The 23,331-nt window shown below is 41.0% G+C and overlaps 1 protein-coding gene and 1 pseudogene across 1 annotated transcript; both read right to left on the bottom strand.

Annotated features, from left to right (window-relative positions):
• Positions 1-6,389: 6,389 nt before the first annotated feature.
• Positions 6,390-7,325, bottom strand: LOC118525765 (olfactory receptor 3A1-like; annotated as a pseudogene).
• Positions 7,326-19,423: 12,098 nt separating this feature from the next.
• On the bottom strand, positions 19,424-20,353 carry LOC118538205 (olfactory receptor 1A1-like). Its single transcript, XM_036096073.2, has one exon. It carries the CDS (start codon positions 20,351-20,353, stop codon positions 19,424-19,426), a length of 930 nt encoding a protein of 309 aa, XP_035951966.2.
• Positions 20,354-23,331: the final 2,978 nt, after the last annotated feature.

Here is a 23,331-nt window from a genome sequence, read left to right as displayed (position 1 = left end):
TAGTCTGTGGCTAATCAAATCACAAGAGTTATAACTGATGAGGAAGCCCTTCTAGATCACCACTCTTGGGGGTCCATATGAGTCCCAGGCTTCCCTCATGCTGTGGGAATTCCCTGCTCTGAAGTCCCTGTGGGTCCTCCATGTAGTAGTGTTGGGCTCAGTGAATTGGTGAGGCCACCCAACAAGGATTGGGTTCTGGGCAGGGAAGTTGAACACTGAATCTCATCCCACTCATCCCTTACAGTCAGAAGAAAAGCTTCATCGAAAAAAGAGGGCATTGGTAAAGATGCCTGGAAGGGGAACCTCAGTCTCTGGGTAATAGTCCCAGCTCTTCCACTCACCTGATCCTGAGCACGGCTCTTATTTTTGCTTTTGAGACTTTGGTTGCTGCACCTGTAAAACCAGGAGGTTTGACTTACTCAGTAACAAGTAAATTTCCTTCCATTTTACACAAGAGCAGAGGGAGGGCCATGAGAAAACTCACCTGTAACCACACGTAGACCAGTGAGGTTGCATGGAAAGGGATGTAAGGGGGGGTGAGAATCTGTACAAGCTTGGTCAGCTACTCCGGGGGTGGGAGTCAAGAGGGGGTATATATATGGAAATTAGATAGAGACCATCTCTGTCATGGGACTTCTCCACCACAGGGCAATCCTCTTGTGTCCTTAAAGTTGCCCAAGAGCAGGGAGGAGGAGGTGGGGAGAGCTAACTAAATAATACAAGTCCTAATAAATAGAGCAGTAGTAAAACAGTGGTGCCTCATACCTCTGTGGTGATATAGAATTTCTCCAAATCTTTATCTCCATCCCCCATATTGATCTACGAGGATAGATGGGGCAGTTATTCTAATAACTCCATTTAACAGAAGGGGACATAAGGGGGATCTTTGCTTTCCCAAGGTCATCCAGGGAACTAGACACGGAGTCACCCCTGAATCTGGGTCCCCAGTCTAGGTCTTGCTCTCCCACATGCCTGGTCCAGATGGGATTTGGGGGCAGAGACAAGCTGACTCCTAAACTGGGGATGAGGAGGAAACCTGCCTTGGATCTGGGGATGAGGAAGAAACCCAAGAGAAGAGGCAAAAACTGGGGATGCCCTTTCCAACTTGAAATTCTTAATGAATCCCCAGGATCAAAATACATTCCCCCCTAGGGCCTTGTTAGTGAGGGCCACAGGCACTGTGTCTTGGAAGTCCCAAAATGATCCTGAGAGAGTTGGTTGAAGCATTGTGCTGTGCTGTGCTGGGAGGGACCAGGGGACCCCTGGGAAGTTGCCCCCACCATGATTATCTGGGCCAGGCCCTTAGAAAATAAGAATTCAGTGATAGAGATGATGAGAGAGGAAGTTGGAGAGGTTGTATAGTGTAAACCTTGGACTCTTATGTCTTCCTCATTAATAACTCACCTAAGTCCATGTGATTGCTTACTCTCTTTGGGAAGCCTGCTGGACTTCGTAGACAGATAGACCTGCTCTTCCAGATAGACCTGCTCTTCCAGCTATTAGCAACTACTAAACCTCTTTGGACCCCAGTTTCCTTATTTGTGGAATAAAAAGGTTGTTGGGAGGATTAAATGAAATAACACACGTAGAGTTCCTAGTAGGAGACCACCAATGTTATTAACATAATAATAATTGATAACATGAGCACGACGCCACACTATAAGATATATATACACTAAATCCCAATCAATGCTTACAACAATTCCGTGAAGTAGGTATCTTTACATTCCCATTTTAGATATAAATGATTGAGGTTCAGAGTGACTCAGTAATTTGCCTAAGGCCACATACTTAGGGCTTTGAGGAGTTGGGGCTCAAACTTGCATTTGTCTGATTCCAAGGTACATGATCTCAACAATTATGCTATGTGATTGACTCTTCCACCCCTGTCCAATTAACCCCTGTCCGCCAAACAATATACTTGTTTATACTGTTGTTTGTGACCAATATTGCTTCCAATATGCCATGGACTATGCTCCCAGATGAGCCTAAGGCATCCTTCTCTCAGTAATAGCAGCCTCTCACCACCCCAGTACCTTAGTCCACAACAATGGGATTGACTTCCAGCTGCTGCCTCCAGTGTAACCATCTTGCTCTCCAATTATATCTGCTTATTCTCACTGTAAAGAATTATGACCTTGACTCAGTGCTCTTATGCCCCAGGTCCTGAGTCAGGGCTTTGATCCACCGTCACCAGGACTGTGCTGTTGCTGGGGTCCTGAGTCAGTTCTCACCCAGCATGGCCAGGGCCAAACTGCTACTGCACCCTGCCACCTGGGCCCAAGCCACCATTGCCCCTTGGTATCCCTGGGCTAGCCACTGCAGCCTTTCCCTTCCGTCTCAGAGTCTGAGTCACTGTGAGCCCCAGAAACCCAGACCCTGGTTCTGTGGGAGACCTGCACATGTTCCTGTGTCAGACACCAGCACTACCACCACGCAAGCCCTTGATCCCAGGACCCTGGCCTTGTGGCCACCGTGACTGCCAGCCCACCAGACCTGGTGCCGAGAGGGCTAGAGCTTACCCCCATGGGCAAATAGGAAAACAGGAGAATGCCAGTAGCCTTTACCACCAAGGACCCCAATAACCCTAGCTGCCACTGTTTGGGCCACTAAAGACCCCTGTGGTCTTTGCCAATGTTGAACTAAAAAGCATCTGTGCAGCAAAGGAAGCCATTAATAAATTGAAAAGGCAACCTATGACATGGGAGAGAGTATTTGCAAGCCATATATTTGATAAGGGGAGTTTATATAAAAAATATATAAAGAACTCACTCAACACAGTAAGAAAAACAAATAACCCAATTTTAAAAATGGGCAAAGGATCTGAATCGACATTTTTCCAAAGAGACATCCAAATGGCCAATAGGTACTTGAAAAGGTGCTCAGCATCCCTAATCATCAGCACATTAAAACTATCATGAGATATTACCTCACACCTGTCAGGATGCTATTAACAAAAAGACAAGAGATAGTGTTGATGAGATGTGGAGAAAAAACAAACCTTGTGCTCCCTTTGTGGCAATGAAAATTGGTAGAGTCACTATGGAAAACAGTATGGGAGTTCCTCAAAAAACCGAAAATAGAACTACTGTATGATCCAGCAATCCTACTTCTGGCTATAGATACGAAGAAATGAAATCATTATCTCAAAAGGATATCTGTATTTCCATGTTCACTGCAGTGTTATTCACAATAGCCAAGATATGGAAATAACTTAATGTCCTTTGACAGATGATTAGATAAAGAAAATGTGATATATAGATAGATACTGATACACACACACACACACACACACACAACGGAACTCCTGACACTTCTGATAGTGAGGATGGAGTTTGATAGCATTATGCTAAATGAAATAAGCCAGAAAGAGAAAGACAAATTTGGTATGGTATCACGTGTATGTGGAATCTTAAAAGCAAAAAAAAAGCCAGCTTCATAGAAACAGAGAGTAGAAGGGTGGTTGCCCCGGACTGGGGTGAGGGCAGCATGGGGAGAGTAGGGCAAAGGGCACAGGCTTTCAGTTATAAGATGAATAAGTTCTGAGGATCTAATGTACAGCGTGGTTACTACAGTTGATAATACAGTATTGTATACTTGAAATTTGAGTAGATATTAAACATTCTCATCACACATATACACACATGAATTAACTATGTGAAGTAAAGGATGTGTTAATTAGCTTGTTCTTGGTAATTATTTCGTGTGTGTGTGTGTGTATACATATCATCATGTTTTACACTTTGAAATATACAGTTATATTTGTCAACTATTCCTCAATAAACTTGGGAAAAATTAATTCCAAGTGAAGAAATACTAATGGATTGTATTAGTTAGCTCAGGCCTCCATAACAAAATACCATAGACTGGGTGTTTTAAATTAAACAACAGAAATTTATTTTTTCACGTTCTGGAGGCTAGAAGTCCAAGGTCAGGTGCCAGCATGGTCAGGTTCTGGTGTGGGCTCTCTTCCTGGCTCGCAGATGGCTGCCTTCCCGCTGTGTCCTCACGTGGCATGTTTCTTCCTCTCTTATAGGTCACAGTCCAGCAGGTAAGGACCACAATCTAATTTAACCTTAATTACTTCCTAAAATACCTCAGTAATACTTCCTAATTAATCTCATTTAGCCTTAATTATTTCCTAAACACCCTCTTCCATTTACAATCACACTGGGGGTTAGGGCTTCAACATATGAATTTTGGTGGGACACAGTTTAGTCCACATCATGGATAATAAACATTTGAAAATATATTCAACCTTATGGGATGTCAAAGAAATGCATACTAAAATAATAATTAGTATTTTCAACCATTATAATATCAAAAATTAGAAGAACTTATTTATAATAGTTACTGTTTACAAAGCTGTGGGGAGCAAGACGTTTTACTCACCATTGTAACAATAAAAGAGTGAATTTTTTGTGGGATCAGGGGAAATATATATAAGAAAATCTGTTTTTATTTTTTTCAACTCAGGAATCTTACTAATTAGAACTTATGGAAACACTTGCAAGCTAATAAAAACACATCTTTGAAGAATATTATTTATATTATCGATCATAATTGCAGTAAATCTAGAAACAATATAAACTATCAGAAGAAATATGGTTAAGTAAATCATGGTTAACTCATAAATTAACACTAGGCAGATATTAAAATAGATAAGGTAAGTTTTTAAATATTTTGATAGAGAATAAAGTCTACCAAGTAATGTGTAAACAAAAAAGACATGGCATAACATGCCCCTATAGATACGACATACACATAAATATTTTTATATTGATATAAAAGTATGTAAATGTACTTATGTATGTATAAAAAACTAGAAGGGAAGCACCAAATTCTTTTTTTTAAATTTTTTATTGTTATGTTAATTACCGTACATCATTAGTTTTTGATGTAGTGTTCCATGATTCATTGTTTGTGTATAACACCCAGTGCTCCATGCAGAATATGCCCTCTTTAATACCCATCACCAGGCTAACCCATCCTCCCACCCCCTCCCCTCTAGAACCCTCAGTTTGTTCTTCAGAGTCCATCGTCTCTCATGGTTCATCTCCCCCTCCTGCTATCTTCTTTTTTTTCTGAACATATATTGCATTATTTGTTTCAGAGGTACAGATCTGTGATTCAACAGTCTTACACACTTCACAGCACTCACCATAGCACATACCCTCCCCGATGTCTATCACCCAGCCACCCCATCCTTCCCACCACCCCCACCCCCACTCCGGCAAACCTCACTTTGTTTCCTGAGATTAAGAATTCCTCATATCAGTGAGGTCATATGATACATGTCTTTCTCTGTTTGACTTATTTCGCTCAGCATAACACCCTCCAGTTCCATCCACATCATTGCAAATGGCAAGATCTCATTCCTTTTGATGGCTGCATAGTATTCCATTGTATATATATACCACATCTTCTTTATCCATTCATCTGTCAATGGACATCTTGGCTCTTTCCACAGTTTGGCTATTGTGGACATTGCTGCTATAAACATCAGGGTGCACGTACCCCTTTGGATCCCTACATTTGTATCTTTGGGGTAAATGTCCAGTAGTGCAATTGCTGGATCATATGGTAGCTCTATTTTCAACTTTTTGAAGAACCTCCATACTGTTTTCCAGAGTGGCTGCACCAGCTTGCATTCCCACCAACAGTGTAGGAGGGGAAGCACCAAATTCTTAATAGTGGTTTCTTCTGGAAATTGAATTATGAAGGGCTTGGATACAGAGGGTGAAGATTTGACTTTCATTTTCCACTGGTAAAATTTTGTTTTGTTTTCATTTTTATAAACATAATTTCTAATGGGAAATTTAAAATCAATGAATGATATTTCCATTTTAGAAAAAAAATGAGAAGTCCCAAAGGAAGTATAAACTCTTCACTGATAAATACCCTAGAATCTTGCAACATAGACGGAGTACTCAATGTCTCAAATTATACTGTACTAGGTCTAGAATCTTTTGTGGGATCCTTGTGTCAGAGCAAGTTGGGGGAGCTGTTTCAGGGGAAGCCAGACAGGGGGATATACTAATACTTGGTACCAAGCTGTGACTTTCCATATTCCAGTTTGGAGAGAATCTTTGCTGGAGTATTTTTAGGGACTTCAGCAGAAAATAAACAAAAGGTTCTGTCTGTAGGACCATGAGTCTCCCAGGATACAGAGCTTCCTGGGTTCCACTTCCATCTGGAGTGGAAAGGGTAGCTAGGACCAAAAGGCAACTAGCCAAGGATTCTGGTCTACAGAAACTGCACACACATTATCAGGTAGAGCCTCCTTGGAGAACAAGAAGTCTTACTTCCTAACAAAAGTCATTTTGCTCAAGGATCTAGGAAACACTTGCTGTGGTTCTACCCTTCTGATACACTCCTCATACAAGGGCTCACTTTCCTGTGAGCACCTGCCACAGAGCCCCCTGCAAGTCATGGTTCCAGAGGCTGTAGATGAGTGGGTTCAGCATAGGGCTGATGACAGTGTTGAGGATGCCAATCCCTTTGTCCTTGTCTGAGGCCTCCACTGAGCCCAGCCTCATGTAGCTGAAGACACCTGTCCCATAGAATATGCCCACCATGGTGAGGTGGGGGCCACATGTAGAGAAAGCTTTCTTTCTGCCCTCAGCAGAGTGGATTCGTAGAACTGCAGCTGCCACATGGATGTAGGAGGTGACAATGAGAATCACAGGTGCACCTGCCATGAGGATATCCAGACCAAAGAGCAGCAGCTCGTTGAGCTGGGTGCTGGAGCAGGAGAGCTGGAAGAGCTGTGGGAGGTCACAATAGAAGCGATTGATCACATTGGGACCACAGAAGTTGAGTGTGGCTATGGCTACTGTGTGGGTCAGTGCATTGGTGAAGGCTAAAGCCCAGGACACAGCCACCAATATCCTCTGGACTATCTTGCTAATTCAGGTGCTGTAGGTAAGGGGCTGGCAGATGGCCAGGAATCAGTCATAGGTCATGGCTGTCAGCATGAAGCAGTCCACACCAGCCAACTGATGAAAGAAGAAAAGCTGTGTGAGGCAGACTCCATAGGGAATTATACACTTGTGGGACAGGAGATGAGCCAACATCAAGGGAACAGTGACAGGGATGCACCCAACATCCAGCATTGATAGGTTCCCCAGGAAGAAGTACATGGGGGTGTGGAGTTTGGGCTCCACCAAGATGGCAGCCAGGATGCTGAGGTTGCCTCCGACTGTGACCAGGTAGGCAAAGAGGAAGACTACAAAGACACCTGGTCATAGCCCTGGTGTCTCCACCAAGCCCAGCAGGATGAACTCAGTAACAGCTGTTCCATTGGTCCTGGATTCTTCGCCCATGGGTCCCTGAAAGGGATCAGTGTTCTCAACTTAGTTATTCATGAAAAATATATCAACTCAATCTCAAATGCCAAGCCCCAGGGTAAATTCCCAAGTGTCCCTAGTGGGTATTTTTCCACTCCTTAGGCCATACTTCACTCATTAACCCTCTGTCTTCACCTCATTGTCCTCACCCAAGTTCCATGTGAGTTACACTACAACTACCTTGGTATTCCCCCTTCTTGTGAAAGATATATAAATGCTTTCTTCCAGTGTTCCTTATAATCAAGGAATGAGGTCTTCCTATCAACAACCTGTATGAAGAGATTTAGGGAAATATGATGCTAAAAGTAAAAGTGAATAGGTAGTAAAATAGAAACAAAAGAATGTATCATAAGTCCTTGTAAGTATATTACAAAGGAATAAGTATATGGCAAATAAGTAAGAAAAATATCAAGATAAACAAAATTAGGAAGTGAAAAGCAGCAGGCCAAAAACAAATAAAGTAACTTTGGTATACTATCTGCTCCTAATTTAAACAATCAATTCAAGAACAGTCCCCAAACCAAATAAAGCAGCTACAACTGAAATAAAAAGGGGGGAGGTGGATAGTCAATAATGTACTTCCAGGTGTAGGCTCTAGTCTCATATACTTCTCATACAAATTATTTTAAACTGTCAATGTAAATATAATTTTCATGTAATGTAAACTTCCCATAGCTTAGGAAAAAATTGGGCTTTCACCTTCCAATTCATTTAAAAAATTTTTTAGGCAAGATGGCGGAGGAGTAGGAGATCTGGATTTCGTCTGGTCTCAGGAATTCAGCTGGATAGGGATCAAACCATTCTGAACACCTACAAACTCAACAGGAGTTGGAAGAAAAGAATAGCAACAACTCTCTGAACAGAACAGCGACCACTTTCTAGAAGGTAGGACGTGCGGAGAAGTGAATCCGAGGCGATATTCGGGAGGATGGACGGCAGGGGAGGGGCCTCCGTCGGCCGCTTCTGGCAAGTGATAGAGCCCCGGAGCACAAAATCGGAACTTTTATAAGTCTGCTCCGCTGAGGGACGTCACTCCGGTGGCTAAGTGGGGGGTGGAACCCTCGTGGGACAGTGTGGTCTCAGGACCCTCGGGGTCACAGAAAGACCGGGGGTGCCTGAGAGCAGCAAAACTCCCAGGTATCGGAGCGGGGAAGCCGGCTGCAGAGACGGAGCCGAGGCGCGGGCTCTCAGCTCGGGGTTGCCATAAACCGTGATCCGCGGCACAGTCAGGCCACTGCTCCTCCAGCAGGGACCCAACAAGCGGCAGATCCGGGGAGACTCCCCTTCCTCCCCCCGGAGGAGTGGCGTGGGAGCGCACCGCAGGGATCTGCTGTGTTTGGAGACTCCACACGGGGACAGGTGCCAGAGATAGAAATGCGCGGTCACAGGCCGGGTGAGCACGGAGTGTGGCCGGAGACCGGGGAGACGGGAGTGACTGACGGCTTTTCTCTGGGGGTGCACTGAGGAGCGGGACCCCGAGTTCTCGGCTCCTCCGAGGCAGAGATTGGGAGGCCGCCATTTTCACTCTAGCCTCCAAAGCTGTACGGAAAGCTTGCAGGGAACAAAAGCTCCCGAGAGCAAACCCGAGCAGATTACTTAGCCCGGACCAGGCAAGGGCGGGGCAATTCCGCCTCCGACAAAGACATTTGGGAACCACGGCAACAGGCCCCTCCCCCAGAAGATCAGCGAGAACAGCCAGCCAAGACCAAGTTTACCGATCAATGAGAACGGCAGAACTCCAGCGCTAGGGGAATACTGCACATAGAATCCATGGCTTTTTTACCATGATTCTTTAGTCTTTCAAAGTTAATTTTTTTTAACTGCCTTTTTTTTTTTTTTGAATTTTTCTTTTTCCCTTTTTCAACCAACATCTTATCAATCCCTTTTTTAAAAAACATTTTTATTTTTCATTTTTAGAGTCATATTCTATCCCTTCATAGTAGTTACCCGTATTTTTGGCATATATATATAAGTTGTTCTCTCTTTGAAATCTTGAGATAGTTTCTTCTAACAGATCAAAATATACCCTAAATCTCTAGTGTATGTTTTTTTTCTACTCCCCTGCCTGATCACATTCTCTCCCTTATTTTTATTTTTTTTAAATCCTCTTCTTTCTTTTTTTCAAACAACTTCTTATCAATTCCTTTTATAAAATTTTTTATAATATCCATCTTTACAGTCATATTCCATCCCTTAATCATATCAACCCTTATTTTTGTACATATATGTTTTTCTTTCTTTAAAATTTTGGGAGGCACTTTCTTCTAACAGACCAAAATACACCCAAAATCTAGTGTGCGGCACTGATCTATGTACCAGCCTGATCATATTTGATCACATTCTGTTTTTTTTGTTTTGCTCTGTTTTTCTTTGTTTTTATCTTTATCTTTATCTTTTTCTTTTTTTTTTCTTTTTCTATTTTCTCTCTTTCCCTTTCTTTTCCCCCAGCTTCAGGTCTTTTCTGATTTGCTTAGAGTATATTTTCTGGGGATGTTGTTACCCTGTTAGCATTTCGTTCTCTCATTCATCTATTCTCCTCTGGACAAAATGACAAGATGGAAACAATCACCTCAACAAAAAGAACAAGAGGTAGTACCGACTGCCAGGGACCTACTCAATATGGACATTAGTACGATGTCGGATCTAGAGTTCAGAATCATTACTTTAAAATACTAGCTGGGCTTGAAAAAAGCATGGAAGTTATTAGAGAAACCCTTTCTGGAGAAATACAAGAACTAAAATCTAACCAAGTCAAAATCAAAAAGGCTATTAATGAGGTGCAATAAAAAATGGGGGCTAGGATAAATGAGGCCAAAGAGAGAATCAGTGAGATAGAAGACCAAATGATGGAAAATAAAGAAGCTGAGATAAAGAGAAATAAACAACTACTGGATCACGAGGGCAGAATTCGACAGATAAGCGATACCATAAGACGAAACAACATTAGAATAATTGGGATCCCAGAAGAAGAAGAAAAAGAGAGAGGGGCAGCAGGTATATTGGAGCAAATTACAGCAGAGAACGTCCCTAATTTGGGGAAGGAAACAGGCATCAAAATCCAGGAGGCACAGAGAACCCCTCTCAAAATCAATAAAAATAGGTCAACACCCCGACATCTAATAGTAAAACTTATGAGTCTCAGAGACAAAGAGAAAATCCTGAAAGCAGCTTGGGAGAAGAGATTTGTAACCTACACTGGCAGAAACATTAGATTGGGAACAGACCTATCCACAGAGACCTGGCAGGCCAGAAAAACTGGCGTGATATATTCAGAGCACTAAACGAGAAAACTATGCAGCCAAGAATACTATATCCAGCTCGGCTGTCATTGAAAATAGAAGGAGAGATAAGAAGCTTCCAGGACAAACAAAAACTAAAGGAATTTGCAAACACGAAACCAGCCCTACAAGAAATCTTGAAAGGGGTCCTCTAAGCAAAGAGAGAGCCTAAAAGCAACACAGACCAGAAAGGAACACAGACAATATACAGTAACAGTCACCTTACAGGCAATACAATGGCACTAAATTCCTATCTTTCAATAGTTACCCTGAATGTAAATGGGCTAAATGCCCCAATCAAAAGACACAGGCTATCAGATTGGATTAAAAAACAAGACCCATTGATATGCTGTCTGCAAGAGACTCATTTTAGAACCAAAGACACCCCCAGATTGAAAGTGAGGGGGTGGAAAACCATTTACCATGCTAATGGACACCAAAAGAAAGCTGCGGTGGCAATCCTTATAGCAGACAAATTAGATTTTAAACCAAAGACTGTAATAAGAGATGAGGAAGGACACTATATCCTACTTAAAGGGTCTATCCAACAAGAAGATCTAACTATTGTAAATATCTATGCCCCTAACATGGGAGCAGCCAATTATACAAGGCAATTAATAACAAAAGCAAAGAAACACATTGACAACAATACAATAATAGTGGGGGTCTTTAACACCCCCCTCACTGAAATGGACAGATCATCTAAGCAAAAGATCAACAAGGAAATAAGGACTTTAAATGACACACTGGACCAAATGGACTTCACAGACATATTCAGAACATTCCATCCCAAAGCAACGGAGTACACATTCTTCTCTAGTGCCCATGGAACATTCTCCAGAATCAATCACATCCTAGGTCATAAATCGGGTCTCAACCGGTACCAAAAGATTGGGATTATTCCCTTCCTATTTTCAGACCACAATGCTTTGAAACTAGAACTCAATCACAAGAGGAAAGTCAGAAAGAACTCATATACATGGAGGCTAAAGAGCATCCTACTAAAGAATGAATGGATCAACCAGGAAATTAAAGAAGAATAAAAAAATTCATGGAAACCAATGAAAATGAAAACACAACTATTCAAAATCTTTGGGATGCAGCAAAGGCCGTCCTAAGAGGAAAGTATATAGCAATACAAGCCTTTCTCAAGAAACAAGAAAGGTCTCAAGGACACAACCTAACCCTACACCTAAAGGAGCTGGAGAAAGAACAGCAAATAAAGCCTAAACCTAGGAGGGGAAGAGAAATAAGAAAGATTAGAGCAAAAATCAATGAAATGGAAACTAAAAGAACAGTAGAACAGATCAACGAAACTAGGAGCTGGTTCTTTGAAAGATTTAACAAGATTGATAAACCCCTGGCCAGGCTTATCAAAAAGAAAAGAGAAATGACCCAAATAAACAAAATCATGAATGAAAGAGGAGAGATCACAACCAACACCAAAGAAATACAAACAATTATAAGAACATATTATGAGCAACTCTATGCCAGCAAATTAGATAACCTGGAAGAAATGGATGCATTCCTAGAGATGTATCAACTACCAAAACTGAACCAGGAAGAAATAGAACACCTGAACAGACCTATAACCACTAAAGAAATTGAAGCAGTCATCAAAAATCTCCCAAAAAACAAAAGCCCAGGGCCAGATGGCTTCCCAGGGGAATTCTACCAAACATTTCAAGAAGAATTAATACCTATTCTTCTGAAACTGTTCCAAAAAATAGAAACGGAAGGAAAACTTCCAAACTCGTTTTATGAGGCCACCATTACCTTGATCCCCAAACCAGACAAAGACCCCATCAAAAAGGAGAATTACAGACCAATATCCTTGATGAACATGGATGCAAAAATTCTCACCAAAACACTAGCCAATAGGATCCAACAGTACATTAAAAGGATGAGTCACCATGACCAAGTGGGATTTATCCCTGGGCTGCAAGGTTGGTTCAACATCTGCAAATCAATCAACGTGATACAATACATTAACAAAAGAAAGAACAAGAATCATATGATCCTCTCAATAGATGCAGAAAAAGCATTTGACAAAGTACAGCATCCTTTCTTGATCAAAAGTCTTCAGAGTATAGGCATAGAGGGTATATACCTCAAGATCATAAAAGCCATCTATGAAAAACCTACAGCGAATATCATTCTCAATGGGGAAAAACTGAGAGCTTTCCCCCTAAGGTCAGGAATGAGGCAGGGATGTCCACTATCACCACTGCTATTCAACATAGTATTAGAAATCCTAGCCATAGCAATCAGACAACAAAAAGAAATCAAAGGCATCCAAATCAGCAAAGAAGAAGTCAAACTCTCACTCTTTGCAGATGATATGATACTTTATGTGGAAAACCCAAACGACTCCACCCCAAAACTGCTAGAACTCATACAGGAATTCAGTCAAGTGGCAGGATATAAAATCAATGCACAGAAATCAGTGGCATTCCTATACACCAACAAGACAGAAGAAAGAGAAATTAAGGAGTCGATCCCATTTACAATTGCACCCAAAACCTTAAGATACCTAGGAATAAATCTAACCAAAGAGGGAAAGGATCTGTACTCAGAAAACTATAAAATACTCATGAAAGAAATTGAGGAAGACACAAAGAAATGGAAAAACGTTCCATGCTCATGGATTGGAAGAACAAATATTGTGAAGATGTCAATGCTACCTAGAGCAATCTATACATTCAATGCAATCCCCATCAAAATACCATCCACTTTTTTCAAAGAAATGGAACAAATCATCCTAAAATTTGTATGGAACCAGAAAAGACCCCGCATAGCCAGAGGAATGTTGAAAAAGAAAAGCAAAGCTGGTGGCATCACTATCCTGGACTTCCAGTTCTATTACAAAGCTGTCATCATCAAGACAGTATGGTATTGGCACAAAAACAGACACATAGATCAATGGAACAGAATAGAGAGCCCAGAAATGGACCCTCAACTCTATGGTCAACTAATCTTTGACAAAGCAGGAAAGAATGTCCAATGGAAAAAAGACAGTGTCTTCAACAAATGGTGTTGGGAAAATTGGACAGCCACATGCAGAAGAATGAAACTGGACTATTTCCTTACACCACATACAAAAATAAACTCAAAATGGTTGAATGACCTAAATGTGAGACAGGGTCCATCGAAATCCTAAAGGAGAACACAGGCAGCAACCTCTTTGACCTCAGCCGCAACAACTTCTTCCTAGAAACATCGCCAAAGGCAAGGGAAGCAAGGGCAAAAATGAACTATTTGGACCTCATCAAGATAAAAAGCTTTGGCACAGCAAAAGAAACAGTCCACAAAACCAAAAGACAACCGACAGAATGGGAGAAGATGTTTGCAAATGACATATCAGATAAAGGGCTAGTATCCAAAATCTATAAAGAACTTCTTAAACTCAACACCCAAAGAACAAATGATCCATTCAAGAAATGGGCAGAAGACATGAACAGACATTTTTCCAAAGAAGACATCCAAATGGCCACAGACACATGAAAAAGTGCTCAGCATTGCTCGGCATCAGGGAAATCCAAATCAAAACCTCAATGAGATACCACCTCACACCAGTCAGAATGGCTAAAATTAACAAGTCAGGAAATGACAGATGTTGGTGGGGATGTGGAGAAAGAGGAACCCTCCTACACTGTTGGTGGGAATGCAAGCTGGTGCAGCCACTCTGGAAAACAGTATAGAAGTGCCTCAAAAAGTTGAAAATAGAGTTACCATACGATCCAGCAATTGCACTACTGGGTATTTACCCCAAAGATACAAATGTAGGGGTCCGAAAGGGTATGTGCACTCCGATGTTTATAGCAGCAATGTCCACAATAGCCAAACTGTGGAAAGAGCCAAGATGTCCATAGACAGATGAATGGATAAAGAAGATGTGGTAAATATATACAATGAATATTATGCAGCCATCAAAAGGAATGAAATCTTGCCATTTGCAATGACGTGCATGGAACTGTAGGGTCTTATGCTGAGTGAAATAAGTCAATCAGAGCAAGACATGTGTCATATGACCTCACTGATATGAGGAATTCTTAATCTCAGGAAACAAACTGAGGGTTGCTGGAGTGGTGGGGGGTGGGAGGGATGGGAGGGCTGGGTGATAGACATTGGGGAGGGTATGTGCTATGGTGAGCGCTGTGAATTGTGTAAGACTGTTGAATCACAGACCTGTACCTCTGAAACAAATAATACATTATATGTTAAAAAGAAAAAAAAAGAAGAAGATAGCAGGAAGGGAAGAATGAAGGGGGGGAAATCGGAGGGGGAGATGAACCATGAGAGACTATAGAATCTGAAAAGCGAACTGAGGGTTCTAGAGGGGAGTGTGGTGGGGGTATGGGTTAGCCCTTTGATGAGTATTACAGAGGGCACATACTGAATCGAGCACTGGGTGTTATATGCAAACAATGAATCATGGAACACTGCATCAAAAAGTAATGATGTAATGTATGGTGATTAACATAACATAATAAAAAAATTTACATAACTAAATTGTGATTTCAGTAGTTTGGAAAATTTTGCTATTAAGGCACCCCTAATTATTTTATTCATTTGAATTATTTTATCTGCTCTGATGACCCCTTGTTTCTAAGCTTCAGATGCACATATTTATCAGTCTAAGGGACCTTTCCACATACATTGCAAACCAAACATATCGTGGTTAAGCTCATCTTCTTGCCAGCCTTGTTATTCTTTTGATATCACCTCATTTGTATAGCATCATCTGGTCTCCTAAGAATTAGAAATAGAGGTTATTAATTCTTTCCTTGATCCTTTCCTTTTAGTATCCTTGACTGTCCCATTCAGCATGCATCTGTGAGCCAGTAAAAATGCACTGGAACACATTCACATTTAATTGGAGTTCTGACACCCCTCTTTTTCATTCCCTTTTTTTCTCCAAGATTACATTTCTACATATCTCTAAACTTTCTTACTCTGAAATTGGCCTTTCTCCTGCCTCTGGTGCTTGAAACTGGTGCTTAGCCTTGGTCTCTAGTGTTAGAACCTCAGTTTTCCTCTGTAACTTTCTACATCCTGACCCTTCTCTGCTCTAGGTCAGGCCTTGAGATGCCCAGCTTTGGCCTCTTACTTCATCTTGCTGCCCAGGCCTTTCTCCAGGAGGATCACACAGAATTTTTGGTTGTCCTGTAGGGTACATTTTACAGTCCTTACACTGGGCTGTGAGAACTACAGGGAGACCCTGGTTGTGTATGAGTCAGGGATCTCAAATCACCACAGACTGACCAGAATTGCCTAGTGCTTTGGAACCAGTCCTGAAAAGGCCTCAGGGAAAAGGAGGTTTGGACCAGTCCTAGGTTTAGCATGTCCTGTTATGAATCTGGGACAAGACAGCATTGTGTGCATAAGAAATATATCTGGCCACCATCTTCCCCTTGATCAGCACATAGGAAACTTCACTGGATGACCAGTGTACTACCCAGTAGTCCCTGATATCCTCCAACTGGAAACCTATTAGCATATCCTCTCTCAGAGCAACCAAACCCTATAGTCACTTATTAGCGTAACCACCATTTCTATTAATAAATCCATGCAGCGTTCATTTTACCTGCCTCCTTGGCATATGTTCATCCTTCTTAAAACTCATAACCAGGTAAATCACATATAGGAACTGTCCAGCTAGGAAGCAGGAGAGTTTCTTACACTGTAAGAGTGTCCCTTAAGACCTGTGATCCTGATATGATGACTTTAGTTATCACCCCAAACAGGATGAGTGTAAAGAAAAACACACCTAGACACACAGTGATCAAACTGCTAAACACCAAAGATAGTCTTGAAAGCAGTCAGAGAAAACAGAAACATCACATATAGAAGACCAAAAGTAGAAATAAGAACAGACTTCTTCTTAGAGGGTATGAAGGCTGGAAGAAAATGGAGCAGGAGCTTTAAAGTAGTGAAAGAAAAAAGGTGTCAACTCAGAGACTTTACCCAGCAGAAGTATCTTTCAAAAATGAAGGTGAAAAAAAGGATTTTCTCAGGGAAAAAGCTAAAGCGAAAAAGGATTTATCCTTTTTATGGATTTATCCTTTTAAAAACTAAAAGGATTTATCCTTTTAAAAAACTAAAGCGAAAAAGGATTTATCCTTTTAAATGTTAGCGTTCTTGAGGCAGGAGTATGATACCAGATTCAGGTATTCAGGAATGTAAATTGGTCCATCACTCTGAAATCAATCAATTTTATTCACCATCTCAGTGACTAAACATGAAAAACCATATGACTGTCTCAATATAGTCAGAAAAATCACGTGTCAAACTCAACATTCATTCACGGTGGAAACTCACATGAAACTAGGAATAGAAGATAACTTTATCAGCTTGATAAAGGATATCTGCAAAGGACTTAGAGATAACATCAAAATTGATGGAGAAAGGCTGAATGTGTTCTCTCCTAAGATCAGGAACAAGGGAAGGAAGTTGGCACTCACAACTGCTATTTAACACTATTTTGGAACTTCTAGCTAGTGCAACAAGGCAAGACAAAAATAAAAGTCCTACAGATGGGAAAGAGGTTGAAGATATCTTCTTTGTTGAAAATCCCAATCTACTCAGCCGCAGCAACTTCTTCTTAGAAACATCGCCAAAGGCAAGGGAAGCAAGGGCAAAAATGAACTATTGGGACTTCATCAAGATAAAAAGCTTTGGCACAGCAAAAGAAACAGTCCACAAAACCAAAAGACAACCGACAGAATGGGAGAAGATATTTGCAAATGACATATCAGATAAAGGGCTAGTATCCAAAATCTATAAAGAACTTCTTGAACTCAACACCCAAAGAACAAATGATCCATTCAAGAAATGGGCAGAAGACATGAACAGATATTTTTCCAAAGAAGACATCCAAACGGCCAACAGTCACATGAAAAAGTGCTCAACGTCACTAGGCATCAGGGAAATCTACGTCAAAACCTCAATGAGATATCACCTCACACCAGTCAGAATGGCTAAAATTAACAAGTCAGGAAATGGCAGATGTTGGCAGGGATGCAGAGAAAGGGGAACCCTCCTACACTGTTGGTGGGAATGCAAGCTGGTGCAGCCACTCTGGAAAACAGTATGGAGGTTCCTCAAAAAGTTGAAAATAGAGGTACCGTACAATCCAGCAATTGCACTACTGGGTATTTACCCCAGATACAAATGTAGGGATCCAAAGGGGTATATGCACCCCGATGTTTATAGCAGCAATGTCAACAATAGCCAAAGTGTGGAAAGAGCCAAAATGTCCATCGACAGATGAATGGATAAAGAAGATGTGGTATATATATACAATGGAATATTATGCAGCCTTCAAAGGGAATGAAATCTTGCCATTTGGAACAACGTGGATGGAACTGGAGGGTGTTATGCTGAGCGAAATAAGTCAGTCAGAGAAAGACATGTATCATATGACCTCACTGATATGAGGAATTCTTAATCTCAGGAAACAAACTGAGGGTTGCTGGAGTGGTGGGGATGGGAGGGATGGGGTGGCTGGGTGATAGACATTGGGGAGGGTATGTGCTATGGTGAGCGCTGTGAATTGTGTAAGACTGTTGAATCACAGACCTGTACCTCTGAAACAAATAATACATTATATGTTAAAAAAGAAAAAGGAAGAAGATAGCAGGAGGGGAAAAATGAAGAGGGGGAAATTGGAGGGGGGAGAAGAACCATGAGAGACTATGGACTCTGAAGAACAAACTGAGGGTTCTAGAGGGGAGGGGGGGTGGGAGGATGGGTTAGCCTGGTGATGGGTATTAAAGAGGGCACATTCTGCATGGAGCACTGGGTGTTATATGCAAACAATGAATCATGGAACACTACATCAAAAACTAATGATGTAATGTATGGTGATTAACATAACATAATAAAAAAAATATATATATATAAAAAGAAGATAGTAGGAAGGGAATATTGAAGAGGGGGAATTCGGAGGGGGGAGATGAACCATGAGAGATTATGGACTCTGAGAAACAAACTGAGGGTTCTAGAGGGAAGGGAGGTGGGGGGATGGGTTAGCCTGGTGATGGGCATTAAAGAGGGCCCGTAGTGAATGGAGTACTGGGTTTTATATGCAAACAATGAATCATGGAACACTACTTCAATAACTAATGATGTAATGTATGGTGATTAACATAACAAAATAAAATAAACAAATAAATAAACAAACATAAATAAAAAAGTAACTTTCTGAAATACCAGGTATGTGATGGATGGGAATTAATGTCAAATCTTATCATGTCTGATTATTATCAGAAAAAGTTTTTTCAATTGCATTCCTTCATTCCACTTCCACAAATAGTTATTGGTTGCACTTTAATGAACAACTTTGGGAGAAATAGAGTGATGTGTTAAGACAGGTCTTGCCCTCAAATTTTGCAAGCAAAGTCGGAATCATGAAACGTAGTAGTGCAAGAAAATCGACTCTTGAATAGGGACTTATGGTTTTCAAAGCATGAAGTACTGTGATCCTCACACCCTAGGACAGACAAGGAAGAAATTCTTATTTTTATTATTTAGGTATGGAAGCGAAGTGCTATTCAGTAGCATAACTGGGACATGATCCCAATATTCCTTTGCTGTAAAAGGAATAATAACATGTACATATCAACAATCTCAATAGGAAGTCTCATGAAACTGTTAGAAGATTTCCAAGAAGAGGAATTCGGTGGCTGGAAAGAACAAAGGTGGCTCCTTGGAAGGGGAGGACATTGGGGCTGAATTTTCAAGTGCATCCTAATTGGTGACTCCAATTGACTCTCCAGTATGACCTCATATTGGTTATGAGGAGAGTCTTTTGCTGAAGAGTTTCCCCAGGGCAGCCTTCATGTCTCGGTTTCTCAGACTGTAGATGAAAGGATTTAACATTGGGGTCACTGCGATGTACATCACAGTTATCACTGCATCCTTTAGGCTGTAACTAGTAAGAGGGCGGAAATACATGCCCATGACTGTCCCATAATACAGAGAAACAACTGTGAGGTGGGAACCACAGGTAGAGAAGGCTTTCAGCACACCCTTGGTGGATGGAACCTGTAAGACTGTGGAAAAGACCCGGACATAGGAGATGATGATGCATAGTAATGGCGCAGAGAAAACACCAACGCCTAGGTACATCATCTTCACATTAAAGTGGATGTCAGAACAGGACAGCTTGAGTAAAGAGGCAATGTCACAGTAGAAGTTGGCTACTTCCTTGTTGCCACAGAAGGACAGACTAGCTGTGAGCAGAGTGTGGGGGAGGGCATTGGTGTTTCCAACCACCCAAGGCCCAACACCCAGGAGGACACAAGTCCGTGGGCTCATAATTGTTGTGTAATGAAGTGGGCGGCTGATGGCCACAGCACGATCATATGCCATCACAGCCAAGATATAGCTATCTGTGTTAGCCATGCCAATCATGAAATACATCTGTGTTAGGCATCCCCTAAAGGAGATGGCTTTGCTGCCTAAGACATGGTTGGCTAGCATTTTAGGGATGGTTACAGAGGAGAAGAGGATGTCAACAAAGGAGAGACTGGCAAGGAAAAAATACATGGGGTTGTGAAGGCGAATGTCAGAGCGAATGGCCAAGATGATGAGCAGATTTCCAATCAATGTGATGGGGTAAATGAACAGGAAGAGGACGAAGAAGAAGTCTTCCTGTTGCTGCTGACCACTGACTCCCAGGAGAATGAAACCAAGGGTAAAGGATTCGTTGTCTCCTCTCATCCTCTCATGGATCCTTCAGCAGAAAGAGGAAAGGAATCCAGAATTATGACTAAAGTTACTGTGTGTAATGGTCTTCCTAAACCATCACTTTTGACCCCTGTGGTTGTTGTGTCTATACTTAGGTGTGCTAAATCCAATAAATTGCAGGGGAAATCCCTGTTTGTCAGTGTACCTAATTTCCATGTGCTAGAAACTTTGTTAGGTTTTGTGGAAAAACTATAAATATGTGAAAAACAATTTATCCATTTAGTTATATATGACGTAGTCTCTGCTCTGTAGCACCTTACAACTTAATAGAGATGACAGTATTGCACGCTAGTTGTATTACACATGGAAATGAAAGGACAGTGTTTTGGAGTCTTTGGAAAAAGCTCTCCAGTGGAAGGAGTGGTTAGTACAAGAGCACCATGAACAATCAGAAATTGTCCCACTGACCAGACTGAGAATGAACCCACAGCCAGGAGGTAACTAGTGTCTGTCTGAACTGGCATGGAATATTGTAAATTTTAACACTACTGGGCTTAGGTTGTAGCAAAAGCAGAATTAGGTGTTTACTCTCCAGGTGTCCAGTTTTGAAAGTAGACATTCACTACTTCGTTCAATAGGTTTCATCTTTATTCCAAACCCTTAAATTTACGGAATTATAATATTTTTTCTCTTTGACCTTCCCTTACCTTTTTTTAATTATTTCCTCTGGTGACTCATCCAATTCCATTGTGGATTCATCTCCTGCTTAGTAGACTCTAGGTCTCTATGTGTGGACTAGATCTTTTCTTCTCATTTCCATGAACAGTCATCCCACCAACATGTCTAACTGAACCTCATTCTCTGCACATCTTTCCTGAGTAGACAACAAAATGAGAAAGAGAAGCATATCTTGTTTATTTCTAATCTTCCTTACAGAGATTATTTGGAATATTATTTTATGCACCAATACATTTGTACTCAATAGTTTGAATATAACCTGGCTTGTTTCATGGCTTCTCACAAGGAGGATGCTACCAGGCATTGTCACTTAGGTTATTCCTCACCTCTACATCTGATCTTGTTGATTCTTCATTTTAAATAATTCATACATAAGTTTTCTACTTATTGTTTCAGTGCTTTAGCTTTGACCACCATCAATTCCTTCCTGAAATATTGTAGTGCTCCCTTAATTGTTTCTCGACTGAAGAAGGTTCCCTCCTTTCATCCACCTAGACTCTGATGCATACTATGTGTCAGAGACTACTAGAATATTACCCAAATCCACTTTGTTCTCTTCTTCCTGGGCACTGAGCTAGATTACATACCCCAGCTTCCCTTGCACTGAAGTGTGGCATGTGTCTGAGTTCTAGCCAATCCATATGTTCCAGTTCTGCTCTTCCTCCAAATTCTCTGTCTCCTTGGGCCAGCTGAATGCAAATGACCAGGAGGCTGAAGGGGACGGTGGAATCACATGGTGGACACATCACTGTGTCTCCAGTACTCTTCATTCAGGAAAGCCACTCACCACCAACACACCCACTAGCACCACTATATAATAGACAGAAATTTATTCTGTTTAAACTGTTACATATTTTACATGCATTTGTTACTGTAGTCTAGGATATACTAAGTAATTCACTAAGTTTTCTGTTTTTTAAAAAGATTTTATTTATTTATTGGAGACAGAGAGAGAGTGTGTGTGTGTGTGTGTACATGAGCATGAGCAGGGGTGGGGAGGGGCAGAAGAAGAGGGAGAAGCAGACTCCCCACTGAGCAGGGAGCCAGACACTGGGCTAGATCCCAGGACCCTGAGATCATGACCTGAGCCAAAGGCAGATGCTTAACTGACTGAGCCACCCAGGCACCCCAGTAATTCATTAGGTTTTCTAAAGAGATCCTGACTCAATAATTAAATCTATCTGTAATTAATTGTAATTAATTTAATTACCAATTCTCAGTGTCTCCTATAGTACTCATTGAATATGGTAGGCAAGGGGAAGTAGGTAAAATTATCTTCCCCTAAAAATGATATTTTCATCTCTGCACTTAAATGAATTTGATTTTTTCCCCTTAAATGCCCTTTACCCTGGTGTACACAGAATCATGTTATTTCAGAGTTGGGAGGGTTCAATAAATGGGATGGCTCAGAAACTATGGTTACCTGAAATGCTAGAGAAGTATAGTATTACAGACACACTGTGTTGGCAACATGACAGACTTAACCGATGTTGATAGGTCACATCCCTATTAAAACACATAGACAATCTATGCTAATTATTAACAGAAAAGAAAAAAACACATAGCCAAATCTAAAAGAAAGAAATGGTATTACAGAGGTAAAGAAAGAAAAAGAACTCAGAGCAGGAGGGAGTTGTGGGCCAGAGCTGATGTTGTGGTACCCTTGGAGATGTGACCACTTATCCATATACAGCAGGGAATTTATTTTGAGCCTTCAGCATAAACTTGAAGTGTGGTCCTATTTGTGAAGAGAACACTAGAGGAAATTATTGCCATATAAGAATTGGAAGAGAAAGAATAAAATCAAAAGAATTCACAGAAAATATGATTGTCTACAGAAGACATCCACGAGAGACTCCCTATACAAACTACGAAGTTTCAGAAAATTTATTTGATATAAGTCAATGTTGAAAAATCAATTCTTTTGGTATACTTTAAAAATACATTGCAAAATATTATTTTTAAAAGATTCCTATTCCCAATATGAACAGAAAATTTAAGGAATCTAGAAATAATTCTAACAAATGAGGTCCAAGTTAGGATTCAAAAATTATAAAGCTTTGCTGAAGGAAAAGAAGAATATCGTAAAAAATGTAGACATAAGCAATGTTTCTGATATGTCAATTCTGTTCCATTAATCTATGATTTGTTGCAATTCCTGTCAAAACACCACAGATTTCTTTTAACACTGGACCTTGGTAAAATGACCCAACAATTCATGCAGGAGAACAAAGAGCAAAGAAGATCTGAGACAATTAGAGGAAAAGCATAAG

Source organism: Halichoerus grypus, chromosome 2 (genome assembly GCF_964656455.1).
Source record: "Halichoerus grypus chromosome 2, mHalGry1.hap1.1, whole genome shotgun sequence".
NCBI lineage: Eukaryota > Metazoa > Chordata > Mammalia > Carnivora > Phocidae > Halichoerus > Halichoerus grypus.
Note: the sequence above shows the minus strand (reverse complement) of the source record. Positions and strands in the feature narration are given on the sequence as shown.

Bases quoted from the DNA above. Each gene is read 5' to 3' on its own strand.
- LOC118538205 (XM_036096073.2), bottom strand. From the start codon at position 20,353: ATGAGAGGAGACAACGAATCCTTTACCCTTGGTTTCATTCTCCTGGGA.